Consider the following 17,578-nt stretch of genomic DNA (forward strand, 5'->3'; position numbering starts at 1 on the left):
AGATTCCAACCAAACTAGGATTCCCTTTGGCATGTGTAGTTTTTTTAAATGTCTTTATTTTTATATAAATGTAATAGCGAAAGAAAAATATTTTATAGTACATTAAAAATATTAACAGCTGTTATAAGCTTTAGGTCAAAATAACAAACATTCGATGTCCTTTGTCTCCATTAATCCAATCTTCTGGCAACACATGTTTTTACATATGTATTAAAGTAACACTAAACACAGGGATGAAAAGATACAACTGTTTTTTTGCCAAATTTCAATCTTAAGTCCTATTTTACGAGAACAAAAATATTACTTACCTATATTTTAAAAGCATAAGTAAGTGATACAACACTGTCTACTACGAATACATACCGACTATATATATGCTGTAGACACCGAGTATTATGAAAAGAATATCTGCAATCTAATACTGATGGTACTAACATAGGAAACCTTATTCCATTTAATTTATTATTTTAAACGTCTCGCATTTAGTAGCGATGAAAAGAATACAACTATAAGCGAAAAAAAAAGAAAACCTTTTAATGTTTTGTTTCTTACCTGTTGTATGTATTGAGCTATATGAAAGCGAGGTTAATAACGTGAATTTTGGTATACAGTTACACTTTTACATACTTAAAGATAATATTATATACACATTTGTAAATGTGTGTGTTCATATAACCTGTGTATATACATTACACATAAAAACGCTTAGCATAATAATTGTATACATACGGTTATATGACCAAAATTATCCTAATAAAACTTACGTATGATATCATAGGAAGATTCCATGCCGCTGCGACTTTGGCTTCAACACTGCAACTGTCCTCAAGTCCTATGAACACCTTTGCTCCTTTCCGCCACTGGTCGGTTAAAAGCCGTGTGCCGACCAGTGTATCTGCCATAGTATCTCCCCATATTAAATTTAAGCGGTGGTTTGGTAATATTTTTGTGTCATTGTTTATCAGTTCTAATGCATACGATATTGCGCCTGAAATAACACGTGCTTGCTTCCCTCTCATAAAATTCAGCGTTCTGTCAACCGTTAAATATCCAACGGTAATATTTGTCACATTTTTAACTCCATCAAATTTGGAACTTAACACTTTGCCAAACAGTACAATGAAAATAAATAAACCTACATTTCTCACTGAAAAAATAATATTTCTTTCTATAGACATTATTTGGTATTTCATTGGCAGACTAACACCTAATAACACTTCCACTCAAATCCATCGCGCTAGTTCCATGCGCACCAATTTCTTGTAATGAAGTATCGAAAATCCTTCTGATTCATGCACCGTCAACTTTAGTCCAATTTCTCAAGCGAGAAGCCTCCTGTTTCCAATAAAAATATATTTACTTGCCCAATTGATTTATATCTTGTAATCGCTTCTTGTTCATGACAATCGCGACATATGGCGTAAGTACATAATAAGTCAGATACTTCTAGGTGATGCATTTATTTAAGCTTCCATTTCCTTTATCTCGAAGATTAAGTACTGCTTCACAGTCTTTAACAGCCTACATCATCTTTGATACATCCGCTTTAGTTTGGAATTACCGCTGCTTCTCTACCATTGATCAATCAATACTGGCTTATACCTGCAAGTAGTGACTAGAGGATACAGAATCTTAGTTCTTTTGTCTTAGAAATAACAGCTTCTTTAGTGAACATGCGCTCTTTTTTCTGTAAGCTATTTTAGAATACATTAATTCAATCTTTTTCTGGCATTGTAGTTAGTAAAGCTGTCGGTGTTCTACGTCTAAGGATAATTATTTGCACTAGATAAGAAAAACAGGGACACGACATAGTTTATCATGCTTCGAAAAATTTGATAAAAAGTTGTGGCACTAAAGAGAAATTTTTAAAGTCAATATAAAGAAATCTGTAGTCATATGTCATTGCCGAAAGTCAATTAAATCGAAATAAATCAAGAACTAAGATCTATGAAAATGTAACAACTAAAATAGAGTATATTGATATTTTTTGCCGTGATGCTCTCCTATCTGTGGAGGTAATAAAGAATCTATCTATATATCGATGTTAGAAACATACTGGGTAACAGAAGATACATATTTGATACGGCATGGATTTGTTGCAGAACACATCGCCAGATGCTGTTTCGGCATCTGTCTTGATATTTATTATCAAAATTCTGTTTCTTATCATATAAACGTTTGCAAATGATATATTTAAAGTCATTTGTTAAATTTAAATTACTGAATGCAATTTGAAATTTTATGAAAGCTAGGCATACATATAAAAGACCAAGTATTGGTCACTTTTCGCCAGTTTGGTAAACATATTATAGTTAATAATGTACAAGAAATAATGTCTTTGGCAGAGTTAGTATACTGAAGAGCATAAAAATTGCTTAAAGAATTAGAATACAAAATATTTAAATGCGCACATTTTAATTATGCTGAATTAATGAATACTTTACCACAGGTTATTGTTTTAAAATGCCATAACACGTAATGTAATCGAAAAGAGCTATAACTGTGCCCTAAAAGTGCATGATGTTTGAGCATTTTTGTTATTTTAGCTAATTTTATACAGCCTTCATTTGCCGAAATATTTTTCATGAATCTTCCGTTCTGAATAATGACCACTGTTTGACAGCTTAGAGGTACTAAAATGTCATGCGGAATTCAAGACAATGAATGCTGGCTTTGATAATAATGGGGAGATAGGCGGGTGCAAGTTTATCATCATGGCCAGGGGCGTAGCGTGAATAATTTAGATGTAACTCAAGGGGAGAGTGAAGGAGGAGGAATCCCCTAATCCGGTGGGGTCTGGGGAGCCCTCCCGAGCAAAGTAATAGAAAGGGTGGCTTCTGTTGACTTTTCTAACCAAAACTATGTTTCTTCAGTTTAGAACAAAATATTCACAAACGTCTCGGAATGTAAAGAAAGGTCTTATAAAATAAATTGATGAACGTTACAAATCGGGGTCGAGGAGAGGGTTGGGGGCTGGCATTTTGGAAGGACTAGGCTGTCTATTTATTCCGGACGAAATTTGTTATTCACAAATTAAGGAACATGATTTCATTTTCCAAACTTATTTGTTTTATAAAAAAAAATTTGCATTCGCTATATATTTTTATGGAAAGACAAAAGCGTTAATTTTCGTATTGACAACTTGGAGTAATAATATCAATGACAGTCCTTTCCGCGAGATTGCACGCGTAAGCTGACGTCCTTCACAAAAGACATGAACAAAATGGCATCGTTCCAAAATCTCTTTCAAAATTGGACGCCAAAACTTTCTAAATGTTTAATTGTAGCTTTAACTAATTCTTCTGACGTCAAAGATCACAACTGAATCGACACGACTGTATGAATTTTCAATGGAGTTAAAATATTTTAAATAAAAGCCAGGAACTGTATTTTTTATCGGAAGGCGAATTATAGTTGAACGTGGGCGGGGCTTTTTAACTGTTCTTGACATTTATTTTGATTTTCTGATATTCCTGAAAAGCAAATCAGTTATTTCTGTAGCAAGCTATCGTAAAATGTAAATATAAGAATTGAATACTGTTTGTGCGTTTTTACAGGTATGAACCACACTGGAAGGTTTCTTGCTAATCATCCAAGAATCGCCAGTGCGATTCATGAATTTGCAAGAAGTCCCAATGTGGTTTATACCCGTATAAACGCACAGAAAATGGCATTCAATTCGTAAAGTTCACATTTGTGCATACGTGTTACAATGGAATGCATGCAGATCACCTTGCAATAAGTACTCTAAAATGCCTAAGAACTGATCAGACTGCTGAGGACAAACTTTGACTTATGCACAATTTCAAAACAGACAAGATGATGAAGCTATTTCAACAGATCCTCATTTCATTCTTCAAGTACGTTTATGGTACATTTGCAGTTATAAGAAAACGTTCTAGACCAAGGTAATTCCTAAAAGTTATTGTTGCCATCTGTTGCATGTTTATAATATCACAATCGTCCTTGCCATGAACATTTCTTTTCAAAACATACAATTTCCGTGAAATGTATCTCTACATTCTTGGAAACAATCAAGTAAATAATGATACAGAGACAAAAGTCTTGTGACAGATGTTTAGGCTGAAATATGCAATCTAAATTCACGAAAAGATAATAAAGGAGATGTGTAGACGACACGACGGAGAGGCGTAAGGTTAAGTAGGTGCCTCGCAGCATATTGACCCAGAAAAGTATATTCATAACCGTGTGTTTTCCATGTAGAAATTAATGAATTGATAGTTTATATGGCTGCAGTTGAATGTAATGCTATGGCAATGCAGATAACAAAGCATAAATGTTAATTCATGAATCTGTTTTAATATTGCTACCGTTAATTCTTTTAGATTATGGGATAAATAATTTACTTTTGTTTGAGCGTAGCGAACTGGAAATTCATAGTTGTTACAGACACAGATGTTTATCCTTCCAAGTTTTACTAGTGACGGACAATTGCCATTAAGAAGATTGTTCTTATGGTCAATAGGAGCTATAGTATTAATATATATGCATCTGAAATCATACATGTATTTAAAATTTTAAATGCATTTAGATTTAAATATGTATTTACAATAACAAGTGCAAGTGTAGCAAGAAAAAAAAATGATAGAAATTTTGATAAAAGAGCAACAGCAGTCTGCTGTCACAAACCTTTTAACTAGGTCAGGGAACAAGACAATAGCATACCCATATGCTATGACATTGTCCCTACCCCCATATTTACTCCTGATCAGATTTTTATTGTGTCTGTGGAGTTTTTAGCCTCTATAATATTTGGATTTTAAATGTTACTCAGCCGAGTAACTGACTAAGCCATGCTGCGCGCATGATGGCCAATTTCAAGTAAATTGGGTAGCTTGATTTGTAATACCTAATTTGTCGTGATTGTGTTGATAATTTTGTATTCATATTGTAATAATGTACATTTATATGGTAACATTTCTATATTTCAATTATAGATTATTGCAGTATCTTGATCCAAATTAATGTTACCAAGGAAACGAACCACGCTAACGTTATAACTAATGTAAAATTTAACGATGATTTCACGTCCATCAGACCTTTTCGTAAATAGTTCTTAACAATCAACAAATATCGATGTACTTACTACTCATCATATTTTCATATAAAAATTACTAAATTGGTGTAAAATTTGTGAAAATTTAATTTTCTGCCGATTAAAAGAATGAAATTATGGGATCATCGAATTCATTTTCTCGTAATATTTCATACCGCTACCTCTATCCCAAAATATATATTTCAACTGTCTTTATGTTGGGAACAATGCATATGTATGTATGTAGCATGCACGTGGTACATCTGTATCTTTTAAAACATATCTATCGGATAAGAAGACTTTGAGCCAAGTCAGTTATTATACATTTAGTTTATTCCTCGCGGTACATGTGTCAATCTAAGGTAAGCGTATGATTTTTAATGTTTATCTCATATTCCTCTTTTTTTCATCATGTACAGTTAGCATAACGATAACAATGTCAGTGCAATTATGTCTCTCTCCCCTCCCCCTTTGGGGGAGACATATTGTTTTTCCCTGTTCGTCCGTCCGTCCGTCCGTCACACTTCATTTCCGATCAATAACTGGAGAACCATTTAACCTAGAACCTTCAAACTTCATAGGGTTGTAGGGCTGCTAGAGTAGACGATCTCTATTGTTTTTGGGGTCACACCGTAAAAGGTCAAGGTCACAGGGGCCTGAATATTGAAAACCATTTCCGATCAATAACTAGAGAACCATTTGACCCAGAATGTTGAAACTTCATGGGATGATTGAACATGTAGTGTAGACGAGTCCTATTGTTTTTGGGGTCACTCCGTTAAAGGTCAAGGTCAGAGGAGCCTGAACATTGAAAACCATTTCCGATCAATAACCTGAGTACTACTTGACCCAGAATGTTGAAACTTTATAGGATGATTGTACATGCAAAGTAAATGACCTCTATTCATTTTGGGGTCACTCTGTTAAAGGTCAAGGTCACAGGGGCCTGAACATTGAAAACCCTTTCCGATCAGTAACTTGAGAACCACTTGACCCAAAATGTTGAAACTAAATAGGATGATTGGTCATGCAGAGTTGATGGCCCCTATTGATTTTGGGGTCACTCTGTTTAAGGTCAATGTCATAGCGGCCTGAACATGGAAAACCGTTTCCGATCAATAACTTGAGAACCTCTTGACCCAGAATGTTAAAACTTCATAGGAGAATTGGACATGCAGAGTAAATGACCCCAATTAATTTTGGGGTCACTCTATTAAAGGTCATTGTCACAGGGGCCTGAACATGGAAAACAGTTTCCGGTCAGTAACTTGAGAACCATTCAAACCAGAATGTTGAAACTTCATAGGATGATTGGTCATACAAAGTAAATGACCCCTATTGTTTTTTGGGTCACTCCGTTAAAAGTCAAGGTCACAGGGGCCTGAACATTGATAATCATTTCCGATCAATAACTTGAGAACCTCTTGATCCAGAATGTTGAAACTTCTTAGGATGATTGAACATGCAGAGTAGATGACCCCTACTGATTTTTGGGACAGTCTATTAAAGGTCATTGTCACAGGGGCCTGGTCATGTAAAATCATTTCCGGAAAATAACTTGAGAACCACTTGACCCAGAATGTTGAAACTTAATAGGATGATTGGACATGCAGAGTAGATGACTCCTATTTATTTTGGGGTCACTTGATCAAAGGTCAAGGTCACAGGAGCCTGAACAGTGACTTGAGGACCACTAGGCCAAGAGTGTTGAAACTTAGCGGGATGACTGGACATGCCAAGTAGATGATCTCTATTGCAGCATACCATCAGTGTCTCTTTAACTTATGCTCCTGACCCCTGTTGACTTCTTGCCTATACGACTTTGTATTTGGGGAGACATGCGCTTTTTTACAAAAGCATCTTCTAGTTTAACACAGACAACAAAGAAATAAGACCAGGCATCCTCAATAAATCAGAAAAAAAATAGACAGTAAGACTGTGAATAAGGTCTGTTCAATTGATCTGCTCAGGACTCTTAAAGAGGAAGGAAGTAAAATGTTTAATGCATTCCTGAAATGACCGAATGTCTTTCGAATATTATACCGCCTCCTCTTTATACCTGACAAGGCATGGTTCCAACGTGTACACGACCAGTTTGAATGATTATGTGTACTATTTATGTCAATGCAAACAAGCACATTATTCGTATGTATTATAAAATCTGTTTGCCCTATTAACTTCGACATTCTTTACTTAATTTAATTATTGGTGTTGATTTTTTTATTCTTGCATAATTTATGTATAACTAAGTCTTTCAACATTTATATCATACTGCAATTAAGGAACATACTCTTTACTATGTGCAATTTCAAACACCTGTCTTTTTAATCCTTGTGACGAAGATCAAATTAAAATTGTAGATGCCATTTTTTATGCAGTAAATGTAACATCATTTCAAATACTATAAGAAGTGAATTTTGTTAATGAAAATTCTGAATGTCGACAAGGTTTACCACTGACCTCTCGCCCCCGCCCCAACACACACACCCTTATATTTCTTGAATAAACACATAGACCAAGATGTCTTCGAGCATAAAGGAAACAATAATGAGAGGTCACTTTCTCTGTAATATAAACAGGCAGTTAGGAGTTAAATGAATGCTTATTATTACTTTTCAAACATACTTTAAATTAACGAAACTTCAAAGAAAATATTGAAACCTTTCATACTTACTTCACTTCTAAAATTTCTCAAATATGTAACAAAATATTATGTCAGACACATGTAAACATTTCAATTAAGGCGATTAATATTCTGATGTTATTTTTTTCAGTGTACCCCCACAACCCTGTTTTAAAAACTGTAAAAAATACAAATTAATGTCTAGAATTTAAAACGAGCAAATTTCGTTTTCAAACAGAAATTTCAAGACAAGAACGAAATAGCTTGTTAATTCTGACAAATCTTGGAAACTTCACTCATGGTTTGATATGTGAGTATGTATCAGTCAAAAATCCAATTTGTCCGATTACTTCTGTTCCTTTTACGTAAAATGTGCTCGTTAAATGAAAACAAAACAGTTATGTGTTTTTGTAACTTTTAGTAATGGTTAGAGGTCGTAAAGTGAATGAAGTGATACAATTGCCCTACTTGATTTTGTTGATATTTTACTGAAATAATTCACAAATGTATCATGAGAATTATGAAAGATATTGAAAAAAAAGCGCCGCGGAATGATTAGACGTTACTAAAGTGTCTCAAAGATATTAAGGATATTTGCCTATTTCAATGTAAGATCGGAATATATTTCACCAAGTCACCATATGCAATATTCCACGACTGGCACAGCCACGAGTGAAAATGTAAATGGTGTGAACTTCACGAGTGAAATATATTGCGATTTTACACTGAAACAAACAAATCTTTTTTTTATTTTATGTATTTTCCATGGATTTAAACAAATTATATCCATTTTACCCGCGCAACATGACATGCATCGCAACATGACATCATAATGTCGTGACGTCATGATGTCTATGTTGAAGAATTGTCAAATTGTTCTACGAATTTTCTTTTTCATTTTATCACGTTGGGGTGTAGGCCTACATCTTTATGTTCGTGTAGGTATTTGAAATATATATCAATTCTATTTCACTGATAAATTTCAGTATTTCACTGGAAAGCAAAAAATAAATGTTTTGCATTCATCATTATTTCAGTCATTTACCTAAATCCAATAACCATTGAAATACTATATATTTCGACAGTATTTGTGTAACGCCTATTAAAAAGTCGCTTTCCCTGATTTCCTCATGTAGATGACAATCGCAGTGGTCAAATCGTCTCACCTAGCCCAAAAGTTGGTCCCGAGACCTAAAGATCAGCCGAATTTTTAACCTTTATTTCAAATTTGCTCTGTTAACTGACAGAGGACATGGAAGCATTATGATGAAACTATTTTGAGGTAGATTGATGGATTTATTAAACCATTTTAATACAGGCATGTAATATGAATTTGGAAAAATAAGTGCGGTGACGATACAATTAGAAAACAAGACCATGGAAGTATATATTATAGTAAAATACGTCTCTATAAGAAAATTCAATCCAAACAGATTAAACCTTTCCTTAGATTTTCTTAACGCCGATCTTTGTCAATATGAATTGATAAAGATATGTCTTGTCTGTTACTGTGATTGCCATGGTAACAGTTAATTATACTGTCAGAGATTATTATCATGTTCACATGACACAGCCGCTATATACTTAATATTTAATGGACCACGGTTTAAAAATCGACACACCTACTGTGATGTGCTTTTATGATTTCATATAACTCATTATCGATATAATAATGCACGCAGTTTCAGTAACGCATAATGGGTCATTCACATTACACAACATGGCTATTTCTTTCCTTCCAACAGAAAGACAGACAAAGCTGCATGACATAATTGAATAGATGTTAAAACAGAAAAGAATAGCAAAGTAAAACATTTCCATATTAATAAAACCACTATACCATAAACAGCAATTTACATGTAATATGATAACTTACGTAAACTGGTAATGAATTATAAAACTTTCAAATTTAGCAATTATTGTTAATTATAATGTTTTAAAGTTCCTAATCATGTCTGTCATTTGCTCGAGTATAAAACATCTTGAAATTTTATTTGTTTGCTTTTCCATTTCATACGAGTTTTATGTTACAGATCAACACTATTTAGGTTATCAAATTTACACTGCCTTGAATATACTAAATCAGTTCTGATGTGTTTCCTAAGGGTAGATGGCAATTGTCACGCATGAACGATAGACAGACAACGAATAACTTGTAGTTTCGTCTCGTAGATTGTACAAATACGGAGACGTATTAGTGATGATCTCTTGATGAAGATGAACAATAATGCATTTACTATACAACAGTCTTACATGTATCCATTCCTTATTTAATAGCATTAGCATCAATGACGTCAGAGCAGTCAATAATCTTATAAATATTCAAGCAAAAGATATCATCTTATGTAATACATTAAATATTTAGTTATTTTTCGCCGTAGGTTTATTTGCGAGTACTGTTATCTTTTCCAGTTTCTTTCACACAGATATTACACTAAATTATAGTTTCACTTTATGTTCCTCAAAGCCGATCGATTCCGTTCGGACAATACATTTGAATTGGCACGTAATTCTGGCGATCTTTGATGCACGCGATCCGATTGGTTGTCGAGTTCAAATTTCTGACGGATTTAAAATTTCTGGCACACAGTCGCTACCTTGCTTGCGTATCTAAACAAAAACAGCATGGCGGCAATACTGTCTAGAATTTGACACAGAATGTAAGTTATACTATTTGCTTATAGTTAGTTTTCGATTAACACGTTATTTAACTCTTTCGAATTCGTTCCCTGTCGAATGGAATGATTTAATAAAAATATCCGTCAACAGGATAAAAAGTGATATAAAATATATAAAAAAAGAATAACATATTACCTGTAACTGCAATAATAAGGTAAGACAGGAAACGGGAGGCCCAAATGTGCGCAAGTCGTTAACCTGAAACCTTGCTTCTGAGAACAAGTTTAATGACCATCCATTAAGCAGTTCATTCTCAGTTATCTGAAGTTTTTTTCTTCTACCTTTGTTAGGCCAGACACAAAGACTGGTCAAGCAAGCAGAACGGTTTTGAACCAACTTGCTTGAGAGAGGAAGTGGTCCATGAGATGAAATCATTTAAAGGTGTTTTCCAAGTTTTAGCTCTGGCAGCGCCTAAAAGGGGCCAAACTGAACCATATCAAATTTTCTGAGAGAGAACCATACAAGGATGCCATGTTAATCCATTTATTGGGTCATGAGAATAAGTAATTTAAAGATTTCTCCACTAGTTTTATCTCCGTTTGAAATAATATTGGGCAAGATATTATACTGATGCTACACACCAAGATTGATAAAGCTCCATCAAGCGGTCCATGAGTAGGTTTTGTTTATAGAATACTTTTATTTTTAGCTCATGTGGATCATAAATCGGGCCATGTACCCTACACGATCAAATTCGGAATTCGGGAAAAACCCCTTCCAATAATGCAATAGTGCTACAGACCAAGTTTGGTAAAGATCTATTGAAATGTTCATGAGAAAAAGTTCTTCATATCTTTTTCCATATTTAGCTCAGGTGAGTTTTTCTGATCGCTCGATGTCCGGCGTCCGTCGTCTGTCGTCTGCCGTCCGTCAACATTTAGCTGTTGTATGCGATAGAGGTTGTATTTTTCTGGGGTCAAAAACTAGGTCACTAGGTCAAATCAAAGAAAAACATTGTGTATGCAATAGTGGCTGTATTTTTCAATTGATCATCATGAATTTTTGTCAGAATGATTGCCTTGATGATATCTAGGCCAAGTTTGAATATGGGTCATCTGGGGTCAAGAACTAGGTCACCAGGTCAAATCAAGGAAAAACGTTGTGTATGCGATAGAAGTTGTATTTTTCAAGTGATCTTCGTGAATTTTTGTCAAAATGTTGACCTTGATAAAATCTAGGTCGAGTTTGAAAATAGGTTATCTGGGGTCAAAAACTAGGTCAAAATATCAAATCAAAGAAAAACATTTTGTATGCGATAGAGGCTGTATTTTTCAATTGATCTTCAGGAATTATGGTCAAAATGATTGCCTTGATAAAATCTAGGTCAAGTTCGAATATGGGTCATCTGGAATCAAAAACTAGGTCACTAGGTCAAATCAAAGAAAAATCTTGTGTATGTAAAAGAGGCGGTATTTTTCAATTAATCTTCATATAATATGGTCAGAATGATTGCCTTGATAAAATCTTGGTCGAGTTTGAATATGGGTCATGTGGGGTCAAAAACTAGGTCACTAGGTCAGAATAAAGAAAAACATTTTGTATGCGAAAGAGGCGGTATTTTTCAATTGATCTTCATGAAATTTAATCAGAATGGTTGCCTTGATGAAATTTAGGTTTAGTTTGAAAATGGGTCATCTGGAGACAAAAACTAGGTCACTAGGTCAAATCAAAGAAAAACATTGTGTATGCGATAGAAGCTGTATTTTTCAATTGATCTTCATGAAATTTGGTCAGAATGATTGTCTTGATGAAATCTAGGTTAAGTTTCAATATGGGTCATCTGGGATTAAAAAGTAGGTTACTAGGTCAAATCAAAGAAAAACCTTGTGTGTGCAATAGAGGCTGTATTTTTCAATTGATCTTCATGAAATTTGGTCAGAATGATTGCCTTGATGAAATCTAGGTCAGGTTTGAATATGAGCCATCTGGGATCAAAAAGTCGGTCACTTGATCATATAAAAAATACTTTTTTTTAACTCAAGAGACCACATTTTTGGTCCAATCCTAATGAAAATTCGCCAGAATATTTGTTTTCATGAAATCACTATGTCAAACATGTTTACATTGTTATGGTGTGTTTTTCAGGTGAGCGACCTAGGGCCATGTTGGCCCTCTTGTTTAGCTCCAGTGGCCTCTAATAAGGACCGATTGCCCCAAATAAGTGAATTGAATATGGCAGACTAAACCATTTGAATTAACTTCAGAGGCCCATGCCAGGCTGCTACTGACAGAGTTTGCTGTGTTTTAGATCAGAAGTAGTTCTGCGCGTTTGAAACAAATATTGATCTATAATGTAGAATTTTATCAAACTGTGTTTTTTTTCGAATGTATCATTGTTTCCGAAGGGAATTCAGACAATAATATAGGTCGTACGCTTGATATTTTGTTAGACCAATTTGAAAATATTGGTCCTCCAGTCAATTTTCAAAATGGGGTCGCATTTTAATGACGTTTTCGCATAAAGAGAAAGTTCCTTAATGTAGATTTCAATGAAACTTTTCTAAGTTGTAGATTAACCTATTTTCAATCAAATAACCAAATGAAATGTAAAGGGCAATGTGCTAAGTAATTCACAAATCCCCAAATATCAGTTTTAGTCCTTACGCTTTTGCTTATTTCATGTCGATTGTTTTATTAATTATTTTACATTATAACATCTACTGTCAAGTGTAACTTTTAGAAAGACAGTATGTGTGTCTGATTAACATTTAATGCACGGGGTATAACAGATTACCAGCAAAACTTGTGCTACCCGTATAAAGGCTACCAGGCATTATTATTTTTTCCAGGATAAATGACGTTACGTCGTGAGCTCAAGTCAATCAAACGTGCAGAACTACCTTAAGTAAAAATGGTTACGGTGGACGACGGACGCAGGACCATCCGCTTTTACAAATAGTTCATCCTGAAAAAAACATAGTTTAAAACTTCAAACATTATTAAATTTTCTTTGCTAAAGACAAAAATTTGTGTACGATAGTGCGTATATATGATTATGTGGGGGAGGGTGGTTTCTCAATTAATTAAACCGTGTCAGGAAAATAGCAAGATAAATCAATTTCCGCAAAAATTAATGCACTTCATTCAATTCAGATCCTTCGTCATATTTCCACCTAAAGCGAGTTTATTTCATTTACACGTTTTTCTGACAGCATACTTTGCTAAGCTTTCAAGTGTTCTGCATTATTCATGCAAAAACGTTCATTTACACTATAACCAAAACAACAATGCAGACATACTAGTAGTTTATTACGAATGATGTAAAACTTTCAGTGAGGAATTTCAACCCCAATTTAGAAAAAATTTCAAGTCGTTTGTCATTGACGAATGTCAATTAAATTGAAATTATTCAAGAATTTCAATCAACATAAACGATAACAACTGTAATACAGATCTGTCGATCACGATTTCTGCTTTCTATATCGGTATCAGAAATATGCTTTGTAACAAAAGATACTTTTCTGATAGCGCTTAGGTGTTTTTGCGGAATAACCTGCCAGATGTTGCGGAATCTATCTTGATGTTTATTGTTTGTCAAGAATCTGTTGTCTTATCAAACTTAACGTTTGAAAATAATATTTTCACATTATTTCTGGTAAATCTTTTTGCCTTTTTACTTTAACCTTTGTGTTAAAGAATGATACAGTTGAGGTAAATGCTAACAAATCCTAAACTTTATTCACTTCTCACCTATTTCTTTATGATTACGTTGTTACGTTGCTATACTGTACGAGAAAGCATTTCTGGTCTATAGGACTACAGAAAAGCAATTCATGTATATAATTATAATTAATAATATTCCTGGATGTTAGTGGTACAGTTACTGCTTCTTTGACATAAAACTGGAACAAGTTTTGCTATTTTTTTTGAACAAAAAGTATCGGTTTTTACGTTGGTAACAAATCACGCTAGTATTTTTTTTTCTGAACTAAATTGCAAAATATTCGACATTTCGTGTCTTTGATGTCTGAACATGACAAATACGATAATTATCTAAATTTTCTTGGAACTTCATCTGCTTGGATATGTGTTTGTGGTTTGTTAGATTTATGGACAATACGTGTGAAGAAAATACTGATTCCTTACAATATTCATCGAATTATTTGTGTGACGGACCGCTAGAACATAACAATTACATAACATTTTCCAAAACTACCATAAGGCTTGATATTGTTAAAGGGGTTGGTATTTGGTTTGTAGGGGGGTATCGACTGAAATGTACTGAATGACATATTATTAATAACTACATATTTCGTTGTCTACCTAGCGGGGAATGTATACATTAGTTAGGTAACGAGTCAGGAACAGATATTATTGTCTTTCCCTATCGAAAATTATTTTCGAAAATAGGACTATAAGGATGTCATAAACTACATACACAATGCATTGAAATACCCAAATCAATTTGCCATTGGGGTCTGATTTGAGCATGTTAGCCAGGAAAACTGACCAACTGACAGCTTCGTTCCTAAACTTTTGGAAAACATGGACACAAATCCTTTTCCATTCCACACTGTCACTAGGGTAGGGATATTTTGCCAACCTAGCGGGACAGAACAATGATAATGAAATCCCTGTAGTATATCAACGTCTCTTTCCCACGGGGAAACACAAGCTATTACTTTTGTCATTTCTCTACCTGGAATAAATACAACATTTATAATCAATGTTGTTAACTGTTTAATCCATCTGTGAAGCTTAGATACGAGAATAATGTGCACGTTTACACTGTTGTCAATTGAATACGAGAATAATCAGTATTTATTACTATACCATGTCACACAGTTAAATGATGTTCAACATTGAAATATCACATTCCGTCGTCGCGCGTGTGTAATCAAAGAGTACAGTAACTGTATGATAGTTGGTTCCTCTTGGAAATAAATGTTTCAAGTGCTTTTTTTTCTATACGGGCATCAAGCAACAGTTTATTTTCACCACAGGTTGAGATATGTGGCTACTTTATATATAAGACGAACAGTAAATAAAGCAAATTAAAATTCACATCTAAATGCAAGCAATAAAAGAGTAATTTACTGCAAGAGTTTATTAGGAGAATCCTCTTCAAAATATTGACTAAATCATTACGTTTATACATTAAAGCAGCAAAACAAAATTGCAGTTATTACAGGATTCCGGATCCGTTTGTTATATCATGCGACTACAGAACAGAAATTTTAAATTTATGCAAAATACTCATCTGTATAATAAAATGTTCACGCGTAGAGTAGAAAATTCAGTAGAGAGATACAAATGTTGGTTAAAGAGTTTTTTCTTTAACCAAGCAATTACACTGTTTAATGCTTGTGTTGTTTTATGATTTAAGTGTGTTCCATTTTTCCATACACAAATACTTTCTTAATGAATGGGTGTTGTTGCGTTGAAAATAACTATAAACAAATCAGTTTTTGTAATGACTGGTTATATATAGTATTTTTTTTTTTATCTGATATCCCCTTAATGATACGCTGTTATCTTTTTTTCTCCTTTTTTCTCCTTTTTTCTCACTAGTTTTTTTTTAGATATTTTTACTGATAATTCATAAAGCCTCTCGCTCAGATTCACCTTTATAAGTTCCTTTCCATTCACCATGTTGTTCCTTCTTTTATTGTCATAAAAAGTACACACTATCAGTATTTTCCCTGCTATTTTAATTCAGGAGTTCCGGCATTTAGCTAAGATTGTTGTTTTTAAGAAGAGGGAATAATACATAATAATGTTGTTTATAAACAATGTCTCATTAAGGCGTTATAGATCTGATTACTAGTTTTAAAGTTTATTACAAATGCTAGGATGACAAAAGATTATATGTTTGAAGACAGTAACTGGTTACTCGTTTACATTTATCTTGCACAACAATCATAGGAATGGTAAACTATTATATGAAGGATTTAACTAAGTAACATATACATAGAATTCCTGTCACAAGTTATTTGAAATACACTCGAGGGGCGTATGTTATATGTGTCATAGCTATATAGAATCCTGTTTTGTTTTAAATTTGCTTACATAAATGGATAGATTGGAATCTCTGTTTTAATTCCAAGACTACGAAACTGATAAATGAGCCGCGCCATGAGAAAACCAACATAGTGCGTTTGCGACCAGCATAGATCCAGACCAGCCGTCTGGTCAGGAGCCATGCTGTTCGCTTTCAAAGCCTATTGCAATTAGAGAAACTGTTAGCGAACAGCATGGATCCTGACCAGACTGCGTGGGTGCGCAGGCTGGTCTGGATCCATGCTGGTCGCAAACGCACTATGTTGGTTTTCTCATGGTGCGGCCCAAATGTTACGTGAATTCAAAAATACGTAAGCACAACAGTGCAAATGTGCAGTTCACTATCAAAAGACTGTTTTTTCTTCATATTCCTGGTTTCTGAAAGTTTGAAATAAAATCTGAATTTCAACTACAGACTGATATATTTCAGATAATAAATATTATGATTACATAGATGTCTATATTTATTTTTCTATTGGTGCATCGTGTGAACATTTAAAAGGAAGTTTGTTGACAACTATTTTTATAGACTGGATATATATTACTTTTGCTGACATAAGGGGCGTTTTCGTGGATATGTTTGTTGATGACGGTAAGTTTTTAAATGTTTTTTTTCTCAACTATCTACATACAAATGACAAACTGATTCAAAAGCATAAACATTGGCAAATGTAACTGTTCCCTACATTTAACAAATATATAACGAGAATCCAGTCACTTCCAGTCACAGTTACTTCCATTTTTTATAAGCATCACTCTCTTACATGTAATACTTCAGTGAATAAATAGCAGAGAACCATTGTTTCCTTATTTCCAAACTTTTGCCATGCCAGTTTATGCGGTATATCTGAGATGTACTGCACACTTCATTTATAGCACTGCTTTGTTCTGATAGCTTATTTTAATTATTGCGATACAGTATTTCAGTCCAATGAAGAAATATGTTGTTGTAAAGATGTTTGTTTAGCGTAACTCCAATCTATTGTCGAATGAGTAAAGAAGAAATTGCTGCTTCTTAATAAACTAAGATTGAGTACTATGCGGGACAAGCATTCTGTTATAAACAGATTATACGTAAGAAAATTGATAAGCAATGAAAATTGACGTAATGTAATAATTACTGCTTATAATGGAAGCGAAATCAAATCTAAGACTGATTAAGGCAATAAAACATCTCGTTAATCTCGATACAAGTCAGGCAATGCCTTGTTCACTTGTCC

General features: G+C 33.9%; 1 protein-coding gene across 1 annotated transcript in view; it reads right to left on the reverse strand.

Annotated features, from left to right (window-relative positions):
• LOC123564527 (receptor-type guanylate cyclase Gyc76C-like) overlaps nucleotides 1-17,578 on the reverse strand; it is a 365,429-nt gene that overhangs the window by 237,142 nt on the left and 110,709 nt on the right. The window contains exon 4 of the mRNA XM_045358180.2: nucleotides 765-1,602. Coding sequence (XP_045214115.2) covers nucleotides 765-1,193 — 429 coding nt within the window. The 5' untranslated portion in view covers nucleotides 1,194-1,602. The remainder of the gene's footprint in view (nucleotides 1-764; nucleotides 1,603-17,578) is intronic.

Source organism: Mercenaria mercenaria, chromosome 2 (assembly GCF_021730395.1).
Source record: "Mercenaria mercenaria strain notata chromosome 2, MADL_Memer_1, whole genome shotgun sequence".
NCBI lineage: Eukaryota > Metazoa > Mollusca > Bivalvia > Venerida > Veneridae > Mercenaria > Mercenaria mercenaria.